This window comes from Plectropomus leopardus, chromosome 2 (genome assembly GCF_008729295.1).
Source record: "Plectropomus leopardus isolate mb chromosome 2, YSFRI_Pleo_2.0, whole genome shotgun sequence".
NCBI classification, from domain to species: domain Eukaryota; kingdom Metazoa; phylum Chordata; class Actinopteri; order Perciformes; family Serranidae; genus Plectropomus; species Plectropomus leopardus.
This window is the reverse complement of record NC_056464.1, coordinates 38,217,390-38,236,085: the sequence shown is the minus strand read 5'-3', so window position 1 is coordinate 38,236,085 and position 18,696 is coordinate 38,217,390. Positions and strand designations below refer to the sequence as shown.

At 39.3% G+C, this 18,696-nt stretch overlaps 1 protein-coding gene and 3 non-coding genes across 4 annotated transcripts; all 4 read right to left on the bottom strand.

Moving 5' to 3' along the window:
* Positions 1-777: 777 nt before the first annotated feature.
* Positions 778-17,645, bottom strand: ahcy (adenosylhomocysteinase). Its single transcript, XM_042510416.1, has 11 exons — positions 17,555-17,645; positions 13,664-13,854; positions 9,903-9,978; positions 9,188-9,340; positions 7,032-7,144; positions 6,410-6,617; positions 4,889-4,976; positions 4,473-4,590; positions 4,164-4,286; positions 3,352-3,423; positions 778-2,066 (listed from the first exon to the last, which is right to left on the bottom strand). Exons 1-11 carry the CDS (start codon positions 17,580-17,582, stop codon positions 1,935-1,937), a joined length of 1,302 nt encoding a protein of 433 aa, XP_042366350.1. The 5' UTR covers positions 17,583-17,645; the 3' UTR covers positions 778-1,934.
* Positions 8,023-8,157, bottom strand: LOC121961616. The gene has a single exon (XR_006107063.1). It is a non-coding gene; the product is annotated as a small nucleolar RNA SNORA17 (small nucleolar RNA).
* LOC121961610 lies at positions 9,424-9,558 on the bottom strand. The gene has a single exon (XR_006107062.1). It is a non-coding gene; the product is annotated as a small nucleolar RNA SNORA17 (small nucleolar RNA).
* Positions 10,777-10,911, bottom strand: LOC121961624. Its single transcript, XR_006107064.1, has one exon. It is a non-coding gene; the product is annotated as a small nucleolar RNA SNORA17 (small nucleolar RNA).
* Positions 17,646-18,696: the final 1,051 nt, after the last annotated feature.

Here is an 18,696-nt window from a genome sequence, read left to right as displayed (position 1 = left end):
TTCTTGTAAAGCTCTCTTATGTATTTTATTTTGCTCCCACTATGCTTGAAATAAGAAATAATAAACTATAACTGCATTTCACATCTGTGTATAATGAGGATGCTAGTTTCTTCATCTTTTTAGCGCATGTATGCATTCACACATCACATCAAAAATATTAATTTTTTCTTTGTGTTGAAGCAGCAAAATAACACGAGTAGGATTGCAAGCATCATTTATCATTTTAGAGGCTAGCTTTGCTTTTCAACCAGATACTAAAGTTTTCTTGCAGCAATGAGTTTGTGTTTTGATTTATTTTGATTTTTAACATTAAATATGCAAATTGTTTTCTAGCTATATTAAATTGGGGCAGCTACCCTTTTAATATATAATGTTTGAGATACATAATGTGTGAGATATTCGTTGTTGGTAAGATATTTGTTGTTGATTCGTGTGTGTGTTTTCATTCAGTTGTGAGCAGCGTGTTGAGCGATGTACTTAAATCCTAAAAAGTCCTAAAATCCAACAAGTCATTAAATCATAGAAAAACCTGAAAATCCTAGGCACATCCTAAAATCTGAAAAAGATTCCAAAAACATCCAAAAATCAGAGAAATGTACTTAAATCCTAAAAAGTCCTAAAAGAAAAATATAACGGGTTGCAAACTACAAAAAAGGACAACTTGTAAATGTCTGTATAAAAAAAAAAAAACCTACTCGCACGTTTGTGTTTTCGTGATCGATAAAGAGCGTGATTTCCACTCTGTCGTAAAATGACCATATGGAGGAGAAACAAATCCAGAGTCAACATGGTTTTTATTTTCTCAGTGTCACACTGACAGTTTGAATCCATCGTTAACAAGCAGCTGAACTCTGCACTTCAGGCTGTAACCGTTGAGAACCGCGACCACCACTTTAACGTCACCCTGATTGGCTACAGTGAGAAATCAAAGGAAATGTGGGGGGCCGCTGCACATGTTTTTGGCCCTTCAAGTCAAATCAAATAATCACAATCATGGAAGAAAAAATGAGGCAAAAGAAGTAAGACTTTTGTTTTAAAATCAGGCAAAAACAAGCTTTGGTGATTCCTTTGGCAGCAGTGCTTCTCCTCACTGGATAATTAGTAAACACTCAGAAAACGCTTCTTCTCGCACAGTTTAGGTGCAGTTTTAAGTGCTCGCACAGGGCGGCGTCGATGGGAATATTCTGGAATAAGGCAGCTACTGCCTCGATTCATTTACAGAGGCAGAAGAAGAACCTGTTCTGTCACCTCCCACCTCGAGCCGCGACGAGACGGAGAGAAGAGCTCAGGTAGGAAAGCATTATTTTATTCCATAAACGGAGAGGGAATGACGAACAACAAGAGGTCTTTAACAGCCACGGCAGCATTGATGAGAAAGAGAGAGGAGACGGCAGCGACCGAGGATACTGGTGTGTTAGAGTGAAAAAGATGGCGGTGAGACAAACTATGAAGTTTCAGGCGAAATTCAGGTTTAGATGTTGATTTAACTACTAAAAACAGCCTTCGACAACCTCCTGATGTCCAGAATCTCCTATTCCTACAGAAGCTTTGGGTCAAAGTAGCTGTCTGGAGCAGCAAAAGTCTCGTTTTAACCACAAACGAGCGATTCAACGCCGGCTGTTTGATCTCTCTGCAGCCGTGACAAATCACTTAGATCGACACAGGATGCAACATATGAAAAACGTTTCTTTGAGCATTTGAAAATCGAAGGCTATCTGAGGGGAAGAAACAGAAACTGTCTCTCTGTGTCCCTGAAAGTTGACATATAGAAGTCCAGAAACCCAAAACGGTGCCCAGAGTGCAACCTGCCTGCGATCTCTCATAGTGCTCCCACCCACCGAACACCGCTGCACCAAAACACCAACACCCTTCCAGCCACACCTCCTCCTCCTCTTTCTTCTTCTCTGCCTCTTCCCCAGCTGGACGGGGGCCGCTCAGTAGCGGTAGTGGTCCGGTTTGAAGGGCCCCTCGGTGGGCAGACCCAGGTACTTGGCCTGCTTCTCCGACAGCTTGGTCAGCTTCACGCCCAGTTTGTCCAGGTGAGCGGCTGCCACCTGCTCGTCCAGCTGTTGAGACAGACAGAAAATTCCTAAAGTTTGATCTATTCTTTTGTATTTATATTTTTTTCATGTTTTTCTACCTTCATGTTTTACTGTTTTGCACGTTTTACTTCGTGGCTGTATCGGGTTTCTGATGCTGTAAAAACCAAAACTCTGTCTCGGAGCTGTATCTGCATATTTCCTTTTCTCAATGACTGCATCTCTTTTCTGAACATTTACTAACTTTAACTTGTCTTGCAGGTTTTCTGCAGGTTTATACTATCAGTGAATTTAACACATCACTGAACAAGCTCAAAAATCTTGCTGACCTTTATTTGAGCCCACAGAGGATTAACCAAACGTTTCTGAGGCTCCGCTGATGGATTCAGCGACATTTCAGAGCAGCTTAAATGGATCTTTAAAGTGATCCTTTTGTGTACGAATAACCTCTTTTCCATCGGACATGGAGGAGCATTCAGCGACCATGACAGATTCATGTGGACGGTGAAGGGTCATCTCGGATGGATGGAGATTGTCCGTCAGAATGACCTCGCTTTTTAAAGCTCTATATTATTTCTTGCTTGTGAGCACAAAATAAATCTGCTGCATTCACCAGCAGCTCCCGCTTTCTGTTTAGCTTTTGTGTCTTGGCCCAAAGTTCCCGTCCGTCTTCTGAGCCCTGTTTCCCTTTAATGCAACTGTTGTCTTTACCACGGTGTAAAATCATCAGATCTGGGATTTACTACTTGAAAGTTTCCTGTGTCAGTGTCTTCACGCTGAATTTGGCATGAAGCGTATTTCACTTCGGCCCGGAAACCTCAGACGCCACATGAGATCATCTTTAAAACACGAGCGGCTTTCACACCAAATAAATCCCTCTTTTTAAAGTCGCCCGGCCTGATGTCTATCCTAAATGTATCCATTCTGTCCTCTGGTTCAAATTACGAACAGACATCTAGTGCTCATGATAACGCCTGTGACCACACCAGTAACACATTGTTTTCATAATCTCCATTTCATAGTTTCTAAACTGCATTTCCTTTTCCCTCCAGGGAAATAACGGTCTCTCCCTGAGGTTTGTCAGGTTCAAAACTCACTTGACTGTTATTGGAGCACAGAGCAAAACAAAGGGCCAAACTTCGGAGGGATCGATAGTCTGTGGGGTTTTGGTGCAGGGCGTGAATAAATGGCATTATTAATGAGGCAGCGTGTTGTTTTATTCTTAGGACTAAAGGTGGATTCATCAGTTTTAATGCTGTCTATAAGGTGTGCGGCATAAAATACACTTTATCATCAGAGTGTGGCTTCTGACCTTTTTGGGCAGGAAGTAGACTCCAATGGGGTATTTGGCGGTGTTTGTCCACAACTCGATCTGAGCCAGAACCTACAGGAGGAAAAGACAGGTGATGAGACAAAAGCTGTCTTTATGCAGCTGTAGAGTCATTATGCCAGAGTGTCCAGTCCTTAAATTAAGATTCTGTTGCTGCTTAGAAAAAAAATGAAATAAAAAATAAAGAGAGCCTCCAGCTTCAGGGTTCCTGCAGCTTAAGTTAGATTTAAGACTTTTCAAAACTTTTTTAATGCCACTTATTTCTAATAATTGAAGGACAATTTTATTTTGCCCAAATGTTTAGTAAAACATAAGATATGAAAGTCTTTGGTCCAGTGAAAAAGTTTCATTTTTTATGTCAAATTTTGAAAAAAGCCTTTTTTGAGTGAAACAGATGGTAGACCATTAATATATTATCATAAAAGTATCTAAAGTTTACCAACTGAAGAGGGCAATATCTGGCAATTCTGTCCGATTTTCTTGGCAGTTTTGTGGTTTTCAGTCTGCACGGTTCGACTGCTTAGAAGTTTAAGAAAAGGAATTTATTAAATCATTCAACAAAAAAATAGATGTTACTTATTTTGAGATTTTACAACGCAAGACAGAATTCAGTCCTAATTCTCGTTTTTAAGACTTTTGAAAGACGAATTTAAATCATTTTAACACCAGTTAAGGTATTATTAATGAATTTAATACCTATTAAGACTTTTTAGGGATCTGCAGGAACCCTGGACTTTTATTGCATCTATTACAGTCATGTTTTCCCATTTCTGGCTCACACAAATTCTCAGTACCTGGTTGGTGAAGGAGTTGCTCATGACGAAGGACGGGTGTCCCATGGCACAGCCCAGGTTCACCAGTCTGCCCTCGGCCAGGATGATGATGTGACGGCCGTTCTTCAAACGATAGCGATCCACCTGAGGAGGAGGAGGAGGATCACCGCGTCAGTGACAGTTCAGACTCAGAACTCAGACCGTATTCTCGGCTCGGTCGACGCTCGCCTCTCCATCATCAGAGGAGAAAAACAGACGCCAAACTCTAAATATAAACCTTTAAATACAACTTTAACAACATAAAAGCAGAGCCTCTTTAATTTTTCCTACCTGAGGCTTGATGTTGACCTTCTCGGCAGCGTTTTTGTTGAGCCAGCTCATGTCGATCTCACAGTCGAAGTGTCCGATGTTACAGACGATGGCGTCGTCCTTCATGTTCTCGAAGTGTCTGAAAAAAACACAATCACATTTTTATATAAGAGCTCTAAAACTCTGGTGGACCCTATGAGCCTTTCATTGAATCAGGTCCCACTGAGATCAAAATCTAATTTTCAAGTGAGACCTGAGTACACAACAAAACATAAAGCAATTAAAATATACAACAGTCACTGTAAATAACATAATATATATTTTTTTTTTTTTTTTTAAAAAAACAAAAATTATAATACAGAAATGAGTCAACTGAACTGAAGTGATGAAAGTAGCTTCACATTCAGTTTGAGTCACAACATCTGAGTCAAACTTACTGTCCCAGGATGATGTCCTCGCAGCCGGTGGTGGTGACGAAGATGTTTCCTTCCTTGCAAGCCTCATCCATGGTGGTGACCTCGTAACCTAAAGAGCAGCAGAGAGGAGAGGGGTTTACAGCATGCACCATCAGCTTCATGTTTCAACAATAGACTGCTAAATCCTTAAATTATGGGTGACATTATGAAGAAGAAAAGTGACTGTTGCTTATGTTTTCTTATTTAATGACTTTGCAGATTGTAGATGTTTGGTACAGTCTTGTCAGTTTTAAAGAACAATGTAAGATTTATATCTTAAGGGTAATTTAAACACAGATCCTATTTTTACATGTTTTTACATCTATGTAACTAACGACAACAATTTTCGAAATTGCTCCAGAATTGAACGGAGGCGCTGCAGCCGGCAGCAGTCAAACAGGCTGCAATATAATCCCTGAAAGCAATCGAGCACCGTCAATTTATGTCTACTAAAGTGTTTGTTTTTGCCACCGACAAACTCAGATTGTTATTTAAAGGTCATCTTCAGACGAGAACAGGCCTACTGAAAATAGGGAAGTATTTTCTTAGCATTTTAAAAAAAAATTTGCATTCATATCATAACGTTGTGAGAACGACCCTGGTGTACACGGACCCGCAAAAACAACTGAAAAACGCTGTAGTGTGCATGTCAGGCCAGTAGTTAGCGGTGTAAATTTGTAATGACACACTACAGAAAAACGCCATGTAAGAAGTGCAGCCGTGACGCCACCTTTCTCACGGGATCCGCGCACTTCAGCTTACACAGCGACAGAAGCGGCGTTTTCAAAAGATTACACTCAAACCCAGTTTCACACACTCCAAGTTTTCTTCTTCAGGCTCCTCAAAATGTCTGTCGTGGGACAGTCCTTACAAAAGTTTAATGATTCATGTAAGAACCGGGCCGTGTAAACGCGCCCTTAATGTTTTTCTCCTAAAAAGGATCATTTCCATAATATTGTGAGAGAGACTGTGTGAGAAAGATTCTTTTTGTTTAACCAGAAACGACTGAAATTTCTATCTCTGATCAAACCAGACTCCATTTAAATGACCAGTCTTTGGTTGAATTTAAAGTTTTTCAACCAAACCAACATTGATAGTTTGGAACAGTGGAAAGACAAACCAAGACCTTTTTTGCAGGTTCTATTTTGTTTCTGTTGTATTTGCATAAAGTGTGTTTTACAAATCTAAAATTACTCTTTATTAAATGTAATGTGGTGGGACTGAAAGTGGTGTTTCAGGGGCCGTTTCTGGTGAAACAAAAAGGATCTAACTCTAACAAAAAGGTCCATCTCTGTAATGATCATTTCAGTGATGTTATCAGACTCTTATGATGACAATCTGAGCCTGTCAGTGGCACTGCAGCCTGTTTTACTCATAACTGCAAAACAGTCTGAAAAATGACCCTTTAAATCCAAAATCAATCAAGTATCTACAGTAAACTCTCTGCATGATTTAAAACTGTGTTCACAACATCAATGTACTGTTTTGGCCTTCATCACTTACCCTCCATGGCAGCCTGCAGGGCGTTGATGGGATCGATCTCGGTGACGATGACGCGAGCTCCAAAGCCGCGCAGAGCCTGGACGCAGCCTTTGCCTACGTCGCCATATCCGGCCACCACGGCAACTTTACCGGCAATCATCACATCGGTGGCTCTCTTAATGCCGTCGATCAGACTCTCCCTGCAGCCGTACAGGTTGTCAAACTTGCTCTGCGAGGAGGGAAAAAGAAAAAAAATAAATCATCAAATGTTATTCTACGGGATGTCAGGCTTTATCCCGACACTGATGAGTTCCCAGAAAAGGGCCTTGTGTCAGATTTTTAATTTTTCTTCCCAAAAGTTTCCAAAAGTCAGAGCTTTCCCATGAGTGGCTGAGATTATCCAAACAGGTCTATGAGAAGTCAGTTTGAATATCTATATGACCAAAAAAACACTTTTGTTAAAATATAGTGGCCTGTGAGGTCACATTTTACAGACAAACTCATTATTCATAAAACAAAAAGTCTCTAAAGGTTGTGTTAAACCATTCGTTCTTTAATGAATGGTAACACTAAACTAATAATAATTTCTGTTTATCTGATTCACACATTTAGCTTAAAAGGATTATAGTTCGAAGATGCTCACCTTTGTGACGGAGTCGTTGACGTTGATGGCGGGCATTTTTAGCTCGCCCTTTTTCATCATCTTGTACAGGTTGTGGACACCTGTGGTGGTCTCCTCCGACACGCCACGGATATCTGGAAACACGAGGTCACAGAATAATTATAGACAACATGTTTACAGACAAACATCTTCTAAAGTACAAGAGAAGAAATCGCCCAAACAGTGAAACATATAAAAGAAAAGTGAACAATAACACTGTGCATAAAGCAAAAGTGAGATGAATGAGATGTTTTCATGTCATTAAAACTTTGACAGGCTGTTAATGTAACTAGATTATCATAATCTGACATCTCTATGGTTTCTGTGCCGCTGTAACAGAAATATGAAGGCAATTTATTATTAAGTTGTATTTCCAGTTAATACTTGAGCTGTTTTTATTTATTTAAATATTCTGTGGAGTATTTGTGAAAGTTATATCTCATTAAGTTTTTTTCATTTGCAGTTTTTTTTATTTTCCTGTGGAAATTGTAATTTTTACACTCCTTGCGCTCCTCCCCTCCGTCCCTCTCTGTGCTGCTCTGCATTCATGAGGATAAGTTGCGTGGAAAAACGCTCCTGCATTATTTGATGATTTATGCTGAAACAGAATCATTTAGGATGTAAAATCTTGGTCTATATTGTTGAACGTAGTTAATATAACGTTATACAGTGGTTTTGTGCTGTTCTGGAAGATAAAATATGACTTCTGGCGATCTTTTCATGTCACTTTTGGGCCCGATTTGTAATTAGTTGTGCCAGATGTCACGTGATGAATGTAGAGCTCAGGAGATTTTCCACTTTATTCACGTGTAAAATCTGTTGTTTGGGAGCTGAGGTGCAGAAAGTGAGACCAGAAGGCAATTTATGAGTCATTTTTGTTCTCTGCAGACCGAATTAATGCCAAAATGCTTAAATCAGTGAGTATTTTAACAACAAGCTTTGTACATGTAAATACAACCACACTTTGAATTTAACTGTCGGTGGTGAGAATCACTCCGAGTCCTCGATTTGTTGTCGAGTCTCGGTGCAGACCACCACCGCTCTCTCTCTGCCACCTTATGACACAGCTGCAACACGACAGTTGGGCTGCAACGCCTCAAGGGGCATTAAATTTACATATATTATTGTTTTAACATGTAACAATATGCACAACATGTGGTGAGAAATATCCATTTTTTTACTTAAAAATTCTCTTATTCTTGTATTTTTCCCCCCTTGGTGGACACAACAAGTCTGTCTAAACTTTGTAATATCAAGAGAAAACAGCTCAAAGATAAAGAATTCACATCGGAAATGTACGTATGAAAATATTTCATGTGAATTCAAAATGATGTAACATGAATGAATTTGCTTTAGGAACCAGCTTGTGTCAGACCACTGCTGCCACCTAGTGTCCAAAACTCCACTCTACATTTAAATAAATGTTAGAGTGGGAAAATCAACAGAGACGGTAAACACACAGAGAGCTCTGCTGTTATTACTTTTCAATGTATACAGTTTACATACGTTGTCTTGACTTTTAAGTTATAGCCGCATTTATTGCAGATTCTAACATATTTTTAAGACTACATTACGAGATTACATTTGCATTTTTCTGTCACTGTTATTTTCATAGATATGTCTTCTGGTTTTTATCATTTTTGGTTATTTTAGCTGCATCTTTCCGCGGAGAACGAGCCGTCATCTGTCTGATGCAATGCATTTTTTGCTGCACAGAGGATTGTGGGCCAGAACAGCTAGAAGAGCATGCTGGCTTGCATTCTGCAAAATCCAGCTGCAGTACAATGCAGAAAGCCATTCTGGTATTTTTGGCATATACATTTGACATACTGTGTATTGGGACATGCTAAATCATTTTCCGGCATACTACTTTGTTTGGTTGTATGGCTAGTGGAACGCACCGTTAGCTGACTGGTGGTAAAACAGTAAAACTGAACCCAAACTAAGATGCTGTGGCATCTGAGATCACAAAAATCGGCCTCCAGCTGCAGGTCGAGCATCTTTAAACTCTTAACATGTTAGTGTATTGTTACCACGTACTGTTACCACTGAGACTTTTTCTAAACCTTTCTTAAACGCAGGAACAGTGGAGAAAATAAACATCCTCATGTAATAAAACTGTGTGTAAACAAACCCACCTGCCAGCAGTTTGGGGTACTTTGTGTGGACCATGTTGGTGAGGTCTCCTCCATCGTCCAGGATCATGTTGAGGGCCTGGCCGTCCTTGAAGAACAGAGTCTGTTCGATGCACCACACGTACTCCTCGTCGGTCTCACCTTTCCAGGCGTACACTGCACGAAGAAAGGAAAATAGACTTTTTTGTTTTGTTCTGAGAGCAGAGTGAGAAAATCCCCCCCACAGGCAGTGAACGTAAATTGTCGGTGGTGAGAATCACTCCGAGTTCTCGATTTGTTGTCGAGTCTCGGTGCAGACCACCACCGCTCTCTCTCTGCCACCTTATGACACAGCTGCAACATGACAGTTGGGCTGCAACGCCTCAAGGGGCAAGAAACCAACTGACATACGTATATTGACTCTAATGCAAACTTAAACGAACGCAAGTGTACATATTCAGGTTTCTCATGAACAGAATATTGTGCTTCCATGTTTAAAATCCTAAACAGGATAGTCCAAAAACCTGACCATAGACAGGTTGTAAACACAGTAAGTGAAACAGAAGGTTGGCATTTTAGATCTGAAACAGGCACTGAAACAGTCAAAGTTTACACATTTAGTTTAGTTGAAAGTATTTGTGCTGAGAGAGCGACAAGGCCATGTCACACAGCTGGTTAAACGGGTCATTTTATAATTTACACACGTGATACACAGTGGTGGTGGAGGTGGTGGTGTTACCTGGGACGCCAGTTTTGGCGATGGCGGCAGCAGCGTGATCCTGAGTGGAGAAGATGTTGCAGCTCGACCACTGAACCTGAAGACAAAGACAGAGCGTCAGGACGGGAAAAAAGTGAAACTAAATTCATCGCGTTTTCTTTCATGACCTGCTCATGTGAATACATTTCTGTGACGTTGACGAATGTACTCGTATTTGAATGAAACTGTAATGAAGCTATAAATAAATCTCATTAGACACTCTACACAGCAATCGCCTTAATATATACACACAACTAATTGTTCAGCATATTCACATGAACCTGGGGATTCTGATCAATGATGGATTTCTGCAGAAAAAAAATCTAATACTATAATGACAGTTTCATGTTGTTTTTTTACAGGGTTTTAACTGGGGCTGCAGCTCGACTAATCAGTTAGTTTGGTTTATAAATGTCAGAAAACAGTGAAAAATATTGACCATGTGTTGATCAAAGCCACAAAATGATGTCCTCAAATGTGTAGTTTTGTGCACAACCCAAAAAAACATTCAGTTTACTATTACAGGAGTAAAGAAACAGCAAATATTCACATTTAGGAAGCTGGCAGAAGAGAATTTTAATTGTTTTCTTTAAAAATTACTCAATCCGATTAATCTGTTTTTAAAATAGTTGGCAATTAATAATGACAACTGATCGTTTAATCGTTGGAGCTCTAGTTTATGAACGAGCAAAAGGCTGAGTAAAAAGATACTTGTGGTCTTTGTATCAAAGGAATCTGAGTACAAAGTCTAACTATAAATGTAAGTTTTATAACTCAAATACCACACAGGTTATTCATCGTGTTTTCCACTGGATTATTTATCCATCTCACAGCTACAGTAAACTTTATGTGTTTAACTGTCGGTGGTGAGAATCACTGCGAGTCCTCGATTTGTTGTCGAGTCTCGGTGCAGACCGCCACCGCTCTCTCTCTGCCACCTTATGACACAGCTGCAACACGACTGTTGGGCTGCAACGCCTCAAGGGGCATTACACCTAAAATAAATCATTTTCTGTCATGAGGCGTCGCTCAGTCAAAACAATAAAAAAACATGGAGCAATGCCATCATTGCGGTCAGTTTCTCCTGGTTCAGATTTCTTTGTTCAGGGTTTTTTTTTCCTTTTTAAAAATAAAATGAACTTTCAGAAGAAGTTATCTTCTCTCCAAAACAAACAGACCCACTGATTTAAACCAGTCAAAACACTGAATAAAGCAATTTCATGTTAAAAATCTGTGTTTCTCTGATGCAATTAAGCATGGTAGCGGCTGGAGCCAAGCTGCTGCAAACATTTACTCATCGTTTTTCACTGATAACATCAGTTCCAGATGTCCAACGACTACAATCCTTTAACTGGATGAAAAAAAAAGGTTAAAATTGTGTCTAAAAACTGGATGAAAGTCGATGTCAGTTAAACCCAACCCTGACAGGTGTTCAGAAGATATAACTCTAATAAACACTGTTGGAAACATTTGGTATGTAATGCAGGTACACAACAAGAAAATATATAATCTTGGTCTCGGTCGTCTTTAAAAACTTGAATAAGGAAAGCTGCATATTATGTTTATATATAATTTAAATTATATAAAAATTAAACATTAAATAATACAAGTCATAATTAATGGTTAGCAATATCTTGTCTTTTTTTTTTTATCTAAAACACATTTTACCACAGTTTCTTTTACCTCTGCTGGACATCGTGCGAAAATATTTATCTATTTATTTATTTATCTTGAAACTGAATTGACTGTGCCCGACTTACTGGGTACTACAAGTAATCAAACTCTTTAACATGTCTGAGATTATTTCTGAAAGCAGAACTGAATGAACTGCCAGTACATTCTTAATAAATGCACTATTACACATAGACTTATATATTAGCTACGTGTGTTTAATTAGGGTTTGTACATACGTAAATTTAAAACTATATTTTTCTGTTTTTATCTTTATTGTTTTTCATATTTTATTTTCCTTTTATATTTAAGGTTTAATTTCCTGTCTATTGAGAGCAAAGCTAACTGCAGTCCAAGCCCTTGTATGTGTAAGCATACTTGGCCAATAAAGCTGATTCTGAAAAACTCTGCTGCCATCGAGGGTCCAAAACTCTGAACTGCAGCTTGAAGGAAATTAATTGGAAAAGCTCTCCATTTCATGTAAAAATGGGGTTTACAGTCATCAGTTTCCTCCCAGTAAGTCGGGCACAGTCAATTCAGTTTCAAGTCAAATGCCATTTAGACACAGATCCTCTAAAACTGACCTTTTTTAACGTCAGGACAAAAGAAGAACCAGGAATTTTGGTGGTTCTGCGAGTGACAGAACTACAGAGTATCACCCCCACAAAGAGAAGTGTAATCGACCGCAGTGAAAAGCTGAGAGAGCAGGTTGTTATTCAGTCTTTTGGTTCTCAGCGTGCTGGTTCCCGCAGGCTGAAACCAGTCCCGCTCAGTCAGATAAAAACCAACATGATAACAGGACACAGCGGCCTTGAGGCAGACAGACGCAGACAGAGAAAAGCCCAGACTCACTGAGAAACACTGTTCAGATAAATGGATCAATAAACGTGTTCTCTCTCAGTAACTACTGCTGGAGTGCACTTTAGCAAGGCAGAGGACGACGGAGGTTATACTGGGATGCTGCTACTATGAAACAGCAGCACCAACTACACTTCTAATTATCAAAATGTTATAATTAAAATTATTTACAGAATTAGCGTCATTTTTAAGTGCTTTTTAAAAGGGAATTTCTGGTTTTTGTTTTGTTTGTTTTACTTTCCAATTGTATTTTTTGTTTTCTTTTGTTTTGTATGTTGTTTTTTTTTTGCAAATTTTCAGGTAATTTCTTGTTTTTAACCTTTTGTTGTTGTGTTCTTTGTTCTTTTATATAAAATTTGTAACGCCGCTTTCTTGACCAGGACTCCATTGAAAAGAGATTTTGAATCTCAATGGGACTATCCCTGGATAATTAAAATAAAATTAAATAAAATGTATGCCACAACAGCTAAATTATTCAAAAGTATTGTTTTTTTTAACATTAATGATATAAACTTTAGACAAACTGTTAATAATGCATATGATTAAAGAAGAAGAAGTGTCTGTCGCTGGGCGTTTCGTCTTTTAGAAACGTTAACTTGGTTTAAAAATGTACAACCAAATGATGTTAGTGGAGCAGAGTGGAAACAAAGTCCACGCTCACAACAGTGCAACACAAAGTATTAAGACACTCCTAAAAATAACAAAAGAAAGGATTATGTTCTGTTTTGGGATCTGTGATACTCCTTTTCTTAAATGTTCCCAAGCACAACGCCTCTCTCCTTTCCACTGAAAAATCACAAATGAACCAGATCACAAAATCTGAGTGCCTCTGTCATTTTATGTGTGTAATTATGATCATGTTAAAAGTATTTTTTCTCTAGCTTGTTTTCCATGAATATTTTCCTATCTTTTTAAAAATCATTTTCTAAATCTATTAATTTCATGCAATTTGTTGAACATTTCTTACCAAATTGCTCATTGCATTTTTCCCATGTCTTTCAAAGAAATTGCACCAATTCACCAAGGTTTCAAGGGTTTAAATACTTGTCAAAGGCATGTGAGGGCAATACAAGAAAAGTGATGTCACTCCAGGTTTTAAAGGGTTAATGTGACCCCGTGTTGTTACTGTGGACATTTTTTTTTCTTGTTCTTTATAGACTATCGGTGGATATTCTGTTGATGAATTAATATGAGTAAGCAGCTGCAAAGGTCACCTCTGCTCCGAGGGCGGTGAGGGTCTCGATGAGCACGGCGGTCTGCAGGGTCATGTGAAGACAGCCGGCGATGCGGGCGCCCTTCAGCGGCTTGGACTGACCGTACATCTCCCTCATCTTCATCAGACCGGGCATCTCATTCTCAGCGATTTCTATGGCCTTACGCCCCCATTCGGCCAGGCTGATGTCAGCTAGGAGAGGGAGGGAAAGAAAACAGGGCGTTAATTTCATTTGTCACCCTGAAGCTTTCTGTTTCTATTCACAAAGTTTAAATCTGACATGTCTTTATATTCAATTTGTAATGTCTTTGGTGACATGTATGTCTGCGTGTGAAGGTGTGTTTGTGTTCATGCCAACTGCCTAAAAAAAATAAAAAAAGAGGCATGGGTGGGTAATGAGCCAAAAGACAGCTGATTAACTGTTCATTCCAACTGTCAGAAAAAGGTGCACAACTTTTGAGAAAATTTAAACAACGCGACCAAACTTTATAGAAAGACACCCAACATTTCGCCCCACTGCCTTTCATAACTCATGAACTGTTTATCATAGGGAGGCATCGCTGGGCAAGAAAAAAAAAAGTTGTGTAAATGCATGACTGGGTGGATGCATGTGCACACGTGGTCGCAGCTGCCGTAAATTCACGCTTGCTTTAATTTAAAAGCATGATTAAACCAGTACTGACAGCACAGAGTGCGCATGACACTAAACATGTCCATGTTTGCATGAGACATGGCACAACTCTCAACATGACTGCAGGCTTCTCAAATTTACTGCAGTTTAAATGAGAAAGTCTCCAGAAAACAGACAAAGATGAGGATACCTGCTCATGCTTTTCCTGCTGCATGTGTCATTTTTTCTAATATGCGTGCATATAACCGTCTCCCTGCTATATATATTTTTGTTGTACTGGGAAAATTCACACAATCACAGCTGTCTGTACAGTCACTTCTTTCACTCCCAGCAGCTGCCGGTGCTGTACATATGCATTTTTTTGTTTTTTTGTTTAAGCTTTACTGAAGAGTACGAAGAGAACGACCTCACTCTATGAATGCAACAGCAGGGGAGAAATGCATTTGAAGCATGACCCTGAAAAAATGTATGTTGTCCATAATCATTACAATTAATAGACTAATTGTAGGTGAGCTGAGCTGCAATGTGACTGATACAGCAAAGCAGATTTTACTTCTTAAACAACAAGCAAATAACGATCAACAAGAGCTGATGCGTTGTGAGTAAGTATCTTGGAACCTCACCGAATTGTCAAACTCTGATTCACCACTTAATCCATCAACACGTTAAACTGCAGGATTTTACATGGAATGTAGCTCCATAATCATCAGCAGGAGCCACATTTTAATTAATATGTGGACCAAACTTTCAGCTTCTGACGGCACTAACCCTTACTCTTCAGCTTGGAGATTATCATGAAAATCAGAAAGCATCCTGGTTAAAGGGAAGCGTGCACCACAGCAAGGTTAACCTCAGGGTGCAGGAGGTCCCAAAGTACAACCCACCCTCCACTCGAGGCTGCAGCCTGTGCAAACACACCTCAGGGCTAACTGCACCTAACCGGCACTGGCCTGAATGACTAGCCAGAGACAGGATTAGAAAGACAAGTTCACACTGGGGTCAAAGGACCCGGCTAAACTAAAACTCCACTCAGCGGAGATAACTACAGCCATCACATGTGAATCATTGTGTGGTCCTGTGCAGCCAAATGAGCAGCGCTGTGCACCAGTACCGGCATGCACAGGTATTCAAACCCCATCCAAAGCCACCTATAAACACTGAAGTATTAGCATCTGAAGTATGGTGATCCATCAGGTAGAGGTGCCCTCATGACCGAAATGAATTCTGTGCCACAGTTCAATCAGGCCAGTTGGTTAAAAAGACAAAGCTAGGCCTGCATGCATAACTTAATTACTTTAGCTCAGTTCAAAACAATAATTTAAGCATAACACCCTGACTTGATTTCTTTCAAAAAAAAATGGGAAAAGGGCAAAGAAGAAATGCCCCAAAAAATAACAAGAAATTAGTAAAAAAATAAGAAAAAAATTACCTGAAAATTGGTAAATAAATAAAAAAAGATTAATCTTTTATCCCCTAAAATGACCTGAAATGCTAATTTGAAAAAAAAAAATCGACAAAAAGTTCCTATAGATGCCAATAAATATTCTGAAGACATCTAAAAAAGATCGTCGTAGCTGTAATAAAATAACCTGCAGCAGCAGTAGGCCCTCTAACCCCCGCTGCAAACCCACTGAACTAAAGCTCCAGAAATGTACAAAATGTACTTTTCACAGACTGATGCAAAACACAAGATTGAATGTGGCACTGACAGACCAAAGTAAATGAGTGATATTGCATTAATTAATATGTAAGGAGTCATTATACACAGTCAGTGAGAAACTCTCCAACACTCGACTGCATGTAGTCATGGAGAACGTGTCGACTTTGCCCCAGAGCTATCTGTTAGGACATTGTGCAACTTTCTCTGCTTCTAACCAGCTGCTTCACAGCAGGCCAGCAAATGTTACATCTGGCAGACAATGATGGCAATGTTATGATTGGCAATGTAATAGGTTACACATTACTAGTTACCCTGTTCAAAATGTAATAAGTTATGCAACTATTTTAATTTATTCAATGTATTGTACCTTATTACATTCAATTACTTTTTTAAATAACTTTTCTAAGTAATGTTTTAAAAAGGTCAATAAAGCTGAAAAGACTAAAAAATATAAGTGCATAAATGTTTGCCAAATACATTTGTGCCAAAAGGTGGAACTCCTGCAACAAAAAGATGTAAAGCAGCAGAATCATGTATTCAACATGTAAACAGATTTTTTAAATATGTATTCCCTTTGTAATTACCAACATTTTAACAGTAAATGTTATTTAATAACACGTTTTGTTTTCCAAGTAACAGAATCTGATTACAATTATATGAATTTTGCAATATATAATATTGTTACAAGTTACATGTAACTACTACTCATCAACAGTAGTTGCAACTGCAGTTACACAACATCTCCTACTGTGCATTTATTCACTGACATTTTTAACCAAATGCAACTAAATTTTATATGTCCTTTTTGTGCAACGCAGTGTCCCCTTGCATTTCCTGTCTGATGTTTTCCTGCCATATGGAACTTCTCCATTTCTGAAGCCAAATAAATACATCAAAAGATTTTTTTTCTGATTCATAAGCTTAATAACAGCGTTTAATAACACTCATTTAAGTCTATAAGCTGCAGCACGGGAGCACCACGTGTAGTGCCAGTATTACTACAGTATGCAAGTGGCACACAGTGCAGCTCAGTCTCTGCCTGCTCCTGTCACTCACGTAAAAACTGGCGGCGAGGCGCAGGGCATCCCGGGAAAAGTAGTTTGCAAACACAGTTAGAGCATATGAACGTCATACCCCGGTTCGTTAATAAACTACAACTCCCAGAGGCTGCGGACGTCGTTTCAGCTTACAGAGAAGCCCATGCTCCACGTTAGTGCAACTGTTACATGTCGATTCATTCTCATATTCAAAAACAAACTCTGCAAAGTGCGAGTGTCTAAAAGTGAAAATTAACGAGTGGGAAGCTAACATGGCTAACGAACAACAAACATGCTAATGTGTTTGCTAAATGACGAAGCAATACAATTTAACGCATGCTAGCAAGTTAATGTTAGCTGTAACGAAAACAAAAGCTCTCCATACAAACCCTGGAATTAGCGACAAATCCGTTTTTTAACGCAGTTCTGTCGTTGCGCGATTAGCCTTTTAGCTAAATCCAGTTGCTAAAAAAGACGTAACGTGCGTACAACTTCGCAGCATGCTAGCTAGCAAACCGCCACCCTTTTGAAATAACGGTTGAAATAACATATTCGGACACTGACCGACTTTGAAGGGAAGTTTCTCAGACATGGTAGTTTTCTGGTGTTTTGTTCCGGGCAGGTAGAGTGCAGCGGCGGCCGGGCCGACAGACAGAGGCAGAGAGGGGGACGGAAACATGACGGCTCGCTTTTTATCCTCGAAGCCACATTCAAACCAGTTTACACAACGGGGCGGCTCGAACGCCGACCAACTCTGGATTCCTATTGGCTGCGGAAGCTCCCGCCCCGCGTGTGAGTGATTTGATTGGATGACGGTCGATTTGGGGGCGTGAGTGTTTGGGACGAGTTTTGTCCGGTGTTCTCTCCCATTGTGGCAAATAAGCAACAATATAACTATTTTATTCTATTCGAATCTATTAAAGGTACATAAAGGGACAATAATTCTTTGTAACACCGTCCAATTTTATTTGTGCAATAAACTCAACTACAGCAATACTATGTGCAATCATTAATTTCAATTTAATTCAATTTTATTTATAAAGCCCTTTATCACAAATCACAACTTGCCTCAGAGGGCTTTACAGCATATAACAACCCTCCGTATTTAGACACTCACGTCCACTTTGGAGAAAATCCTCCCAAAGAGGGAATATATATATATATATATATATATATATATATATATATATATATATATATATAGATAGATAGATAGATAGATAGATAGATATATGCAACTGCCATTGGTGCCCATACCCTCAGAAGGCCCCACAAAGCTTCAAATTAATGTGTGCTTGAGGTAATTGCTTGGTGAATTGATTAATTACCTTTATTTATTTGCTTTGGTAATGATAAAAAAGACAGCTAAAAGTTTAAGTAGATAATGTGTGGAAAATGAAATGTTCTCATGCTAGAAGATGATTCATAGTTTATCCATAACACTAGTGTTGCTGTGAGCGGGGCTGGGGGGTGGGGGGAAGCTTAACAGCTGAGCAGGCCAAATATTCCTGTAAACTGTCATTTACTTAAAGTCAGTTCATGCAGTTGGAGCAGCTGCAGCCAATGAAAACAGGTCGTTGGAGAGATTTTTGTCTTAAAACCTGCAGCTGATTCCCAATAAAGACAGTGTTATTTCTTATTATCTCTTCACACAGGCACTAGCAGTGGGGTAAATTACCCCTCTTTATATCACTGTAAACAGGCCT

Coding starts and splice junctions, on each gene's coding strand:
- ahcy (XM_042510416.1), bottom strand. CDS start 17,582: ATGTCTGAGAAACTTCCCTTCAAAGTCG. Junction 9,341..9,902: donor CGCCAAAACTGGCGTCCCAG/GTAACACCACCA, acceptor TTCTTCGTGCAG/TGTACGCCTGGAAAGGTGAG. Junction 4,977..6,409: donor CCTGCAGGCTGCCATGGAGG/GTAAGTGATGAA, acceptor GCTGCTCTTTAG/GTTACGAGGTCACCACCATG.